Genomic DNA, 12,578 nt, shown 5'->3' with positions numbered 1-12,578 from the left:
GTGAATTGAATGAATCAGTTTTAAGACTGCAGATATTTTGAAGCTACAACTTGCTTTTGCCCTGCCTTAGCGCTCTCTCTTGTCTTTGTTTGCAGTGTGTAGCTTTGTGCCTGGCATAAAGTAAGTGTTCATTGTTCATTGAATAAATGAACAAGAAATAAAATTTAAAGGTATAGGGAATAATTAAGTTCAGAGTGGGATCACAACTATCTGAGAGTGCTATCAAAGGTGTCCTTCAAGATAGATTTGGAATTCTATAAGCTGTGATGACGGGAGAGGGTCATTAGACATAGAAGTCCAGTTATGAGTGAAACTGCATTCAATTGCTATACTTTGGGGGCCAGTTTGCTCAAGACGGTGACTGCAAACACCTTGAGAATGTGGGCTGACCACATGTTCTGAAGGACCAGCTACTCTGTGCTAAGGAATTTATATTTCATTCTTCAAAATCAAGATGGAGGAGGGCACATTAAATAAATTTAGTAAAGAGTTCACTCATTCAACATTTTAAAAAACTTCTTGAGCACCTGCTCTGGACCAAGGCTTGTGCTCAATACCAGGATAAAACTGGTAAAGAAAGAAACCGTCTCTGCTTCTGTTATAAAACTGTAGTAGCTAATGATGAGAACCATGTTTGTGTCAGGCAGAGAGTCAAATTCTTCACCTGTTCTTTACAACAGCCAGATAGTTATTAACTTCACTAAATGTGAAGAAAAGTGAAATAAATTAAGAAATGAGAGTTCCAAACACAGATCAACTGGCAAAAAAAAAAAAAACAAAAAAACTTTTGAGGTGTAATTAAGAAAGAACTAAAATCACACATTTTAAATGCACAGTTTAATGGGTTTTGACAAATATATGCATTTTGGTACCATCATCATCAAGATATAAAACATTTGTATCATCCCAAAACGTTCCCTTCTCAGCCATTGATCTGATTTCTAACATTATTACTAGTTTTTCCCAGTGGTTGACAACATAATCATACAGTATGTACTCTTGCATCTTGCTTCGACTCAATAAATTTTGAGTTTCAATCATATTGTGGTGCCTATCACTAGTTTATTGTTATTATTGCTGAGTTCAGACTTTAAGGAAGAGATGAAGGCATTAAACAAATAATCTCTTATTTTATTACAACAGCGTTAAGATAACCTAAGGATAAGTACAAGTGAAAATATAGTACTTTGCTTAACAATTCAATCGATCCTAAGAGTGTACACTGGGGTTGCTATGTAGGGTCATGATTGTTCGTGGAAAATGAAGAACATTAAGAGATACCTGAAAAGAATCTTATGTATCCTACGAATGTCCTTATTTTACATCTCTAATTTAAAAAAAAAAAAAAGTTCAGATGATGTTAGGAAGTGCTCTTCGTTGTCTCTTTGAGCCTTGACTTTACAGTTAATAAAAGAATGGGCTCCGTAAGGCGCTTGCTTCCGACACACGTGAGTCGCCAGCAGCAGCCCCCGCCAGCCCTAACACCTCCACGCAGACGGCGGAGACGGCCACTGCCCCAACATGTTACTGTGTTTGTCTGCCCAATCCTGGGTACCATAGCGGTCACGTGCGCGCTGGCACCCAGCTGGCCTGGCCCCGCCCACCGCCTGCGTACACCCGCGAATCGGGCCTCAGCCATCCCAGCCCGACAGAAACGCCCAAGAGCCACGCTGCGCCTGCGCAGTGCGGCCGGTGGGCGGGGCGGGAGATGCGGAGGCCGCGAAGTGGAGCCGCCCCGGAAGGCTGGGAGCCGGAGCTACGCCGAGGGGGCGCGGCGTCGCGGCGGGCCGGAGCCGGTGAGGCCAGCTCCTCTTCCTCCGCAACCGAAAGAAAACTTTGCTGCCCCTTCCGCGGCGCTCCAGAGTCCTCGTCTTGGCTCCTGTGCGCGCAGCGGTCGGCAAAGAGCCTTTCTGCGTCAAGGCCTCGCTACCTCCCCCGGTGCGGGGCCTCGGCGCCATGGACTCATCGGCGCTGGAGCGGGACGCGGTCCAGTTCGCTCGGTTGGCGGTGCAGCGCGACCACGAAGGTCGCTACTGTGAGGCGGTGTTTTACTACAAGGTAAACCCGGAACCGCGCCTTCCGTCCGCGAGGCCAAGGGGCGAGGTCCATGTGCCCTAGTGATCAGACCCACTTAGCTTTGCTGTTTAACCTCTTCCTGCTCCTCTTGCTCTCCTTTGCAGGGGAGAGGCGATCCGGCTGTAGAGGCCAGGTACACCCCCACGCCCACCTGTGCTTCTTCCTCCAGGAAGAGGTTTGGTCGTAGCTTTGGAGTGACCGCTCCTCTGGTTGCAGTCTTTTCTGGCAAATGCCCACCGTTGAGCTGTTTATGGCGGCAGTAGTTAGGTATGGGTAGTTAATAGCTCAGTAATTCTCTCACTTGGTTCTGATTTATGGCTACTGGAAAGTGTCTCTGATATACACTAAAATAATGCATATTGGAAGAAATTATATAAAAAGTAAATGAAGAAAGAAAACGCCCCTCATCCTAGCACTTGATGTATATTTTTGTGCTTGTTTTTCTACGCATGTGTGTACACTTTTTTTTAACAAACTTGGATCGTATTGTTTATACTATTTTTTAACCTGGTGATTTGAACTTTTTGCAAATCATTACATTTACTTCTGTAATATGATCTTAGTACATGCATACCATTCCATTATGTGGATGTGCCACAATTTATTTACAAACTCTATTGGGCAATTAAGTTCATTCTGGTTTTTTAACATCATAAGTAACGGTGCGATTAATATCCTTATAACTAACGCTTTACATATTTCCTTGATATTTCTTTTGGATGAATTACTTGGGGCAGAATTATTAAATGATCCTCTACTCTCCAATCCCTCCAGTTCTAGCCATACTCTCTGCCTCCGTATATATCTATATAATATTGTCTTCTTTTAGAAAGAATGTCAGACTTTGATAATACAGTAGTAGTAATTTTTTTCCGTGAACGTATATGCTGTCAGAAATGTCTGTGGTTTGCTTTTTCTCAGATTAATATTGCTTTTATTTCATAATTCATATTTAGAGACTTGGTTTGTTTCAGAATTATATCTTTTGGACTGTCTTGGGACAATTTTGTGAAATGGTATTTCTGTAAAAGCAAAATTCTATGTTTTTTAGTTTTATGAAATACCTGATAAATATTCATAAGTTGAAATAGTGTCGTATAAAATAGCTTTTCCTAAATCAAAAGAAAATACTGTGCAGTGCTTCTCGTTTTGCTATAGGATTATATGCACGTCATTATAAAGAATTTTCTATCCTTGAGAAAGTCAGAAGTGGTGGTGCTTTTCAGAATTATTTATATAAACTTTATGAGATATTTAGTGGTTACTGTCTCAGTGCTGTTCTATAAGGGATTCCTTGATTGTCACTTTCGAATACAAATGAAATGAGTAAAATTGATACTAGCGGTTTTAAAAATTATCTTTATTTCTTTTAAGCAAGATAATTATTTGAAAATGAGTATTTACATGCAAAATAATTGAAAGGGCGAAAATATATTTATACACATGTTGAATCAGTTCATTGAAGTTAAGTGTAGCTATAATGTCTTTAGATAATGATACATAAGGTACAGTATTTAATGTTTACCTGTAAAGTTATATTTCCTCCCCTTAATTATCTTGAGTTCAAAATCTGAGGAAATCATATCTTTTCTACTCCCACAGCCTTCAGACTGAATTTCCATTTGGATCAAAACTGTAGTCTTCTTACTGATTTTAACTGTTAGGTTCAGTGATACAACTCCTGCTCCAGCCACTGGATTCAAAAAGTGACACTTAGTAGATGGCTACTTTGGGTCCAGACAATTAAGCATGAGGCTCCATGAAGTGCACATGCTTAAGTTACTGCAGAGAAGGTGTTGTTACTTGGAGAAATCTCTCTCTGGTCCTTCTTGGTGGTAGCACTGGTAACTTTCTTGGAATGCTGATGGAGAGAATAGAGGCTCTTCCTCACTAGCCATGGCATAACTGGCTGTAGAAGTTATGGAATGAATAACTGGAAGAGGAATCCAGATTTTCTTAATAAAATAAGTTGATTTCATACAACTAAAATCTTTAAAATTTGTCACCCTTTGACAGTATTTTCTGTGAAGGGAAAGATTTTCTTTCCACTATGAGATATTTAACCTTTATAATTTCTTGTAATCGTTTCTTGACATTTAATTTTGTTTTATTAGCTATTATTATCTGTTCTAATGCTTTTAATGCTCAATTCACCTTCTTAAGATATATAATTTTAAATCTGACCTACTGCATAAAGAAAAAGGAAAACAAATCATACAAACCCCAGCTATTCTAAGAAAATGTTTATAATCTTTCTTGTTTGAGTTTGTAATTTTACAGTACGAGACAATCTAGAGCATTGAGAACTGAAAAAGTATATCTCATTTACTTTATGAAAAATTACTAATATTTTAAAAACATTCTTTTGTCATTCATAGAAAACAATGGTGAGTTGGAAAGTGGTAAAGAAAATTCTAATTATAATTCATCTAGTCTATTTTGAATTTTTTTTTTTTTAGGAAGCCGCACAAGCCTTAATCTATGCTGAGATGGCAGGATCAAGCCTAGAACACATTCAAGAGAAAATAAATGAGTATCTGGAAAGAGTTCAGGCTTTACATTCAGCAGGTAAGTAAAGTACTGCTATGTTTGTCACTGTATTTATTTTTTTTTCCTTCTCTCCCATCACACCTTACTTTTCTCGCTATGTTTCTTTCCTTTTTGTCTTTGGATCTTGATCCTCGCTCTGTTGCTGCTCATTCCTCTTTTGGTAATCACATCTTTAAAAATCATACTATGGAAATAAGTGTTAGATCTGTGAAGAGGAACCTTAGAGATAATATAGTCCAACCTTATAATTTCCCAGAGGTGCAGAGATGGTGAATTATTTACATTCAGTGTATGTATATCACTAGCAGAATCAAGATTAGGACCCTGTTAAAATCTGCCTTTTAAATATCTGTCACATACCCTCTGCTGATATTAAGATTAAATGACTGCTCTTCAGTGTTTGAAGACTTCAGCAGTATGTTCACAATCTCTTCTATATCAGTATCATCAACCTCAAGACTTTAACTAAACTCTTTGTAAACTGTATCTTGGAAAAGCGACCTGAAAGCAGAGACCTGGAACAACTTGTATGTATTTTTGTAAACAGCATGGCAAATGCTGTGAAACAACTACACACAGGCTTAATGATCACAGTTTTGTTAGAGGTGAGTGGTTTCTATTAAAATCTTAAGACAGGGCCCAGAAATTATATGTATTAAAATGTGAACTGCCTGTGCATCAGGGCCTCGCTTGATACAAAATTCCCCTGATTCATGTATTCAAAATACTGTGCAATTCAAAGCAACTTCTTTTTCCCAACCAAGTAAATGAGATTCTTAAATTTATAAATGTGACACAGAGACACAGAATGAGACAGTCCTGATCTCTTGAAAGAGTAAAGGCTTGCCAGTGAAACAAGTAAAGTTCAAAAAGGATTTTTAAAGCATAACATACCTTAGTTGTTTTGCCAGCTTTTCGACTCATTTTGTTCAGCAAATGGTGTATAGTCTGTAGAGAATTAAATGGTTTCCTTAATTATGAAGCAGAAGAGTCACTTATCAAATAAAAATCTTGTTCAAAAACCCAATTTTTAAAACAGGTCAAGTCCACTGACAGTCAAGAGACTTTTGAGAAATGAGTTGACTTTCGGGTGGGAAAAGGTAACACAGTTTGAAATTAACCAGTGTGGAATAAAGAGCTCAAGGCTTAGAATTAAAAGATCTAAGTTGAGTACCTGCCCTTCCACTTACAGCTGTGAAACTGTAAGGCTAGATCAGTCATTCTCAACTGGGAGTGATTTTGCCCCTCGGGAGACATTTGGCAATGTCTGGAGAGACTTTTGTTTTTTACATTAGGAAGAGATAGGGAGTATACTTCTGTCATCTAGGTGAGTAGAAGCCAAGGATATTGTTAAAAATCCTGCAGTGCCCAGGACAGTCCACAGCAAAAAATTACCCAGATGAAAATGTCAGTAGTGCCAAGACTGAGAAACCTTGACTTAGATATTTTAACATTTTTGAGCTTTATAAGTGGGATTAGAACATACTTCAGAGAAGTGTTATTGAGAGTTAAAGTCTTTGAAAAAAATCATTTACCTTTAAGAGACAAAATATAAAGCTTTTTTAAAAAATAGCAGCTTTATTGTGATATACCGTAAAATTACCTTTTTACAGTGTACAATTCAGAGGTTTTTAGTATATTCCAAAAGTTGTGCAATGTCTAATCACCACTATATAATTTTAGAACATTTTTGTCACCTCAAAAGAAACCTCTTATCTATTAGCAGTTATTACCTATTCCTCCCACTCCCTAGCTTCTAGCAACCAATCTATTTTCTCTATCCTATTCTGGACATTTTATGTAAATGGAATCATCCATTATGTGGGCTTTTGTGTCTGGCTTCTTTCATTTAGCGTAATGTTTTCAAGGTTTATCCATGTTGTAGCATGTATCAGTACTTCATTCTTTTTTATGGCTGAATAACATGCTGTTGTATCGGTATACCACATTTTGTTTACCTGTTCATCAATTGATGGACATTGGCTCGTTTCCACCTTTTGGCTTTAGTAAATAATGCTGTTACGAAAATTTGTTTATACGTCTTTGCATGGACATATGTTTTCAGTTCTCTTGGATATATACCCAGGAGTGGAATTCCTGGGTCATATGGTAGCTTGAAATCTTAAGTTTTTGAGGAACCACTAAACTGCTTTGCACAGTGGCGACATCATTTTATAATTTCACTAACAGCGTACGAGGGTTCCATTTTCACATTCTTATCAGCACTTGTTTTTGTGTTTTTTATTTTATCCATCCCAGTGGGTGTAAAGTGACATTTCATTATAGTTTTGATATGCATTTCCCTGATGACTAATGATCTTGAGTATCTTTTTATGTGCCAGTTAGCCATTTGAATATCCTCTTTGAAAAAATGGTTGTACAGATCCTTTACCTGTTGTATGTCAGGGTTCTCCAGAGAAACCAAATCAATAGTATATATAGATTTATAGTGATGAATTGGCTCATGCGATGATGGAGGCTAAGAATTCCCATTATCTGCCATCCTCAATCTGGAGGCCCAAGAAAGCCAGTGTATAGTTCAGTCCAAATCCGAAGGCCTGAGAACCAGGGGGAGCTAATGATGTAATTCCCAGTTCAAGGGCAGGAATAGACCAATATCTCAGTTCAGCAGTCAGGCAGAGAGGGCAAATTCTCCCTTCTCTGCCTTACTGTTCTTTTCAGGCCCTCAATGGACTGTGGTGTCCCCCAACATTAAGGAAGGCAGTCTGCTTTTACTACCAATTCAAATGCAAATTTCATTCAGAAACACCCTCACAGACATACCTAGAAGTCAGGTTTAGCCAAATACCTGGGCACCCTGTCTTGTGATCCAGTCAAGTTGACACAACTTGACTGGATCACAGGTATAATTAATCATATACCCATTTTTAAATTGGAACAGTCTTTTTATTGAGTTGTAAGAGATATTTATATATTCTGGATACAAGTCCTTTGTATATCTTTATATTAAAAACAAACAGAAACACTTCAAAGTAAAAACAAGGAAAAAAATAGGAAAACAGCAGGAAATTTATCATCAGGGCCTAGTATAAATATATTACACGATTATTGTCTGTACCAAAAAAAAAGTTTTAATTACCTTAAAATGTAATTGAGTTTCTTTAGCATTTTCCAATTTTTATTTTGGGTAGGGAGGAAATATAAAGAGGACTTCTGGGTTTTATTTTTTTTAATGAAGGAAGTGCTGATAGGAAGAGAAAATACAGGGAAATTTTTTAAAGGATTTTTTTTTTTTTTTACCACGCTAAACTTTTTAAATGAAAGATTATAGAGTTTCAATAAAGAATGTCTTAAATGTATTAAAATGATGTGTCGTTTTCTGGATATACATATACGTAACATTTCTTCTCCGTGGCTTTATTCCTATCCCAGTTCAGTCAAAGAGAGCTGATCCTTTGAAATCAAAACATCAGTTGGACTTGGAGCGTGCCCACTTCCTTGTTACACAAGCTTTTGACGAAGATGAAAAAGGAAATGTTGAAGATGCTATAGAGTTGTATACAGAAGCCGTAGATCTCTGTCTGAAAACCGTATGTATAGCTACAAGTTATGTTTGGTGGAATTATGCTGAAAAATTTCTCCCCTTATTAGTGAAGTTTACTTAACATTTCTAGTTGTATCATTATAAATGTAACTAAGTTACTCATTAAAAGATGCTAAAGAATAAAAAATTGATAATAGACTTTAGCATCATTAAAAATTTGACAGTATTAAGATTAGGCAATTGTTTTTAAATTACAAATTCCAATTTTTAACCCTTTTACATGTAACTAGAATTAACTTTTTCCAGGAAGAATTTGCCATTACAAATCTATGAATTTAGAATAACTCCCCCCACTCCTTTTTTAATTTTTTTTTCCAATTTTAATACTAAAAATAAGGTAGTGTTTTGAGAGAGCTTCATTAATTTGCAATGTAAAATCTGTATGCCGAGTGGTTTTTACTGCTTTCTGCGGAGCCCTGGTTGGGACTGGTAGCTTTAAAGGACATCCAGTGCCTAAGAGCAGTGTATTTGACAGGAGTATGAGGTGAAGTGGTAGAGTGTGGTCTCAGTACTGTTCAGAGCACTGGCTTTTTGTTCAGGGGAACCATCTAGCCTGATTTCTGTGGGTACCTGAGGCTGGAAATAAGTCCTGGTCTTCTGAAGTTCCTGCTGCTCAGCCTTCCATGGCACACAATGGTTGTACAGTTGTGTTCCAGTTACCACTTGTCCACATTAGATGGTCTTAAAGCTTACTCAGCCTCAAGTTTGCAACAGTACTTTAAATGATACTTTTAAGGATGAAAATAAAATGTCTTGGTTTATTCTCTCATAATTTCAGAAAGTATAATTGCATTGTAAATTTTTTTGCTTAGAAATAGCACGGATCGAGCAAATTAAAAATTATGCTTCAGAATATGTGTCTCTCTTTCTCTTAAGTCTTACGAAACTGCTGATAAAACTCTGCAAAATAAACTGAAACAGTTGGCTCGACAGGCACTAGATAGGTGAGTTTTGGTCACTCAAGTTCTTATCCATGGATGGCAGTGTATGTGTCACTTAAATGTGACAGATTTATCTAAATGCATGGTAGAGCTTGTAGACAGACCTCCATCTTTCACCTGAGATTTACAGTAAGTCTACCTTCATCCTCTGAATGAATTTATTCCTTCCTAGTCCCCTGCTTTAAATTCAAGAAATCAATCAAATGTTTTGTTTAGCTTTTGCTATGAGTGTGTGATACAAAAATGATTATGATATTTGAAATGGAAGATTTACCTTCTGTTGTGTAATATCTGACTTCCAAAGAAGAGAATTTTCTGAGAGCTTTCTAGAGCTAACACGAAAAATAGAAAAATTGAGAATGAGCCAGCTTACAGCCGTACACATACCCCAAATTATACAGTGTGTGTAGCTCCTTCAACTCTGCTCAAATGTCAGCTTTTCAATAAGGCCTACCCTAACCATTCTATTTAAAATTGAATCTCCTCCAATATTTTCACCCTGCTTACTCTATTCTGATATTCTTTTCTATAACTCTTACCACTTTCTAAGGCATATGTAATTTACCAGTATTATGTTTGTTATTAATGTCTGTGTCCCTTCCAGCCTTCATCCCCTCAACATAAGCTCTGTCAGTACAGAGAATTTTGTCTGTTTTGTTCAGTGCTGTAACCAAGCGCATAGCAGAGTGCTAGATGTACGTATGTGCTCAGGAACTTGTCGAAAGAATGAGTGGATTTACACACCAGAATTATACCTCCTCAAGAGTGTTATAGACAGAGGAAAAGTGTGCTTATAACATAAATTCATAAAATTATCTCCTTTTGGGGCTCTGACTAGGTAGCTGTACCATCCCCAGCTCTTCTTTTTTTACTGAGGTATAAAAGTCATCCCTCCTTTTCATTACTGTCATCTAACCTTTAGTTTTGTTTTTCCAAATTCACGAAGAGATGAACACTGGACAGAGTTATCGTCTCCATTTTGACTTCTTTCACCAGTCAGAATCATAGATGAGCTTATTACCTATGAAGATAACCCATCCAGTATTCTCTGAGTGCATTCTAAGTGCAAAGGGGTGGGTCAGTCATAGGCTCTTTTGAGGATCTGTTCAAAATTAAGGATCCACTCTAAGAAAAATGCACATAATACTTTTTGCATATAATCTCAATGTTTTCACAAGACTCCTACATGTACATGTAGCTCATATATGTACCTCAGGTTAAAAAATTCTGTTTTTTAACTTGTTTGTTCTTTGACAGAACAAATTCAGAATTCTCTGGACTATCATGTGAGGCTTTCTGTAATCCAACCCCTGCCACTGGTCTCATCTCCCACTGCTTCTCATTTGCACTATTCACAGGGACTTCATTCTTTTGAAATTATCCTCACTATGATGTTTCATGCTTCTGCACATTCGCATATACTGTTCTTTCTACTTAGAATGCTTCCCCAGGTGGACTTCTTTGCAGCTCAAATATCAATTCAGAAAAACGTTCCCTGATTCACCTTCTCTCCGCAGTTCATTAAGTTGATATCTTATGCTGTGCATTCACCAGCATGTAGTACTTCCATCTTATTATCTGTCACTTTTGGTGCAGTTGTCTTTCTTTTCCTACAAAACTCTGAGCACCTTAATAGTAGGGATTGCGTTTTATACATTATTGTATTTCCCCTGCCTTGCATAGTATCTGACAAGCAATAAGTGCTCAGTTAATGCCAACGGAAATTTGATTACAAAAGTACCTTTGGGAATAGCATAAGAAGTAAACAGTTGATTAGTATGTAAGGATTTTATATACTAATTTTACATTAAGAATGCTTGACTGGTTCTTGAAGTAAATTTTGTTTTCTGGAAAACTTAAATGTGAGAAGGAAAACTAGAACAGTTTTTTCTGTACTTCTCTCTATTATAGAGCAGAAGCATTGAGTGAGCCTTTAACAAAGCCATTATGTAAAATCAAGTCGACGAATATTAAACCAAAGCCACCTCCGACGAGAGCACATTTTCCACTGGGAACTAATCCTTTCCTCGAAAGACCTCAGCCATTTATAAGTCCACAGTCATGCGATGCACAAGGACAGAGATATACAGCAGAAGAAATAGAAGTTCTCAGGTAAATCAGTTTATGAGTCATTTTAATGAACAATTTTGTTAACATAATTAGTGCAAGTAATTTTATTCTCATTAAGTTTGCTGAGTCATATTCACATCTTTATTATATGTAATTCTATTATATAATTATAAATTGTATTGTCATATAGTCACTACTTGAAATTCTTAAAACTTGTGCTAATATATTTTAGTGTTAGCAGTTCTACTAGACATGTTTTTCTGAAAATCCTAGCACTCTTCAAAATAGAGCACTAAACTTTAGGGGGTTAAATAGAGCTATGGCAGACCAGTCAGTCATGTGTGCAACTTTGTAACCAGAGCCCAAGTGGGGGGAAAATTTGTTACCTTGAAATAGTCTAAGCCAGGGGTCAGCAGAGGGAAGCCTTTAGCTATGAATGGTTTTTACATTTCTTTAAAGGGATGTAAAGAGAAAACAAAAAACAAGAATTTGTGACAGACCTCATTGCAGAGTTGAAACTGTATCCTATCTGGCCTTTTACAGAAAACATTTGCCAACCCCTGCTCTAGGAAGCCAGCTCAGTGTCCGGAAGAGCCTCAGAGATGTTAAAAATGCAAAAACAACAGTGATGTAGAAATCCTTGATTGCATTCTGAGCCAGCATAGATGGGATAAATCTCTGAGCCACTGTTTCTGTTCTTCAGTTGGTCTCCGGAAGAAATCCAGTCTGCCTAGAGCTGTGCAAGTCATGTAGTTGCTCATTTTTAATTTCCTAAAATTAAGTCGAAAGGGCCCTTTCTTATGTAGCTGCCACCCGAGGGCATTTTTCTTTCTTTTCCTGATGTAGATTTTAATTCTACTCCTACTAGTCTGGCTCTCTTTGCATGAAATAATTGTATATGAACCAGCACAACACAGAGCAAGATTTTTTAAAAGGAGTGGTTTTGGAGTTGAGAGAAAATAAATTAATAACAGTCTAACACTTGGGCTACTCAGCATCCAAAAGCTCCCTTCTGCACACATTTGAATAGTTCCATGCTACAACAAAACTGTATTTCTGCCTAACAAAATGTAGCTATCCATACAAGTGAAACTCCCATCTTTTCAAAATGATACACAGTCAATGTATCCATCACTTACTGTATTAGTTGGTCCTCAAATTCAGTCACAGTCTCCCTAAATATTGTTACCTTAGAGACCAAGTTGTGAAGTTACCCTGCAGCTACTTCTAAATAAAATGAGGGAAAGGAAATAGTTAACATGTACAAATGAGTATATACACAAAACAAGAAGGAAATATGCAAAGCTTCTACAAACCATGTTTCTTTAATTTGTCAAGAGGCTATAGCTGTTACTTATGACACTTCCTTCCACTAC

General features: G+C 37.1%; 1 protein-coding gene across 2 annotated transcripts in view; it reads left to right on the top strand.

Annotated features, from left to right (window-relative positions):
* Positions 1–1,706: 1,706 nt before the first annotated feature.
* CAPN7 (calpain 7) overlaps positions 1,707–12,578 on the top strand; it is a 32,416-nt gene continuing 21,544 nt past the window's right edge. Inside the window, exons 1-5 of one of the 2 annotated variants that reach the window (XM_039837096.1) lie at positions 1,707–2,058; positions 4,536–4,644; positions 8,020–8,177; positions 9,068–9,135; positions 11,044–11,244. In XM_039837096.1, coding sequence (XP_039693030.1) covers positions 1,957–2,058; positions 4,536–4,644; positions 8,020–8,177; positions 9,068–9,135; positions 11,044–11,244 — 638 coding nt within the window. In that variant the 5' untranslated portion in view covers positions 1,707–1,956. The remainder of the gene's footprint in view (positions 2,059–4,535; positions 4,645–8,019; positions 8,178–9,067; positions 9,136–11,043; positions 11,245–12,578) is intronic. The other variant, XM_039837097.1, reaches the window with a different exon arrangement.

This window comes from Pteropus medius, unplaced genomic scaffold (assembly GCF_902729225.1).
Source record: "Pteropus medius unplaced genomic scaffold, Ma_sr-lr_union100, whole genome shotgun sequence".
Taxonomy (NCBI): Eukaryota; Metazoa; Chordata; class Mammalia; order Chiroptera; family Pteropodidae; genus Pteropus; species Pteropus medius.
Note: the sequence above shows the minus strand (reverse complement) of the source record. Positions and strands in the feature narration are given on the sequence as shown.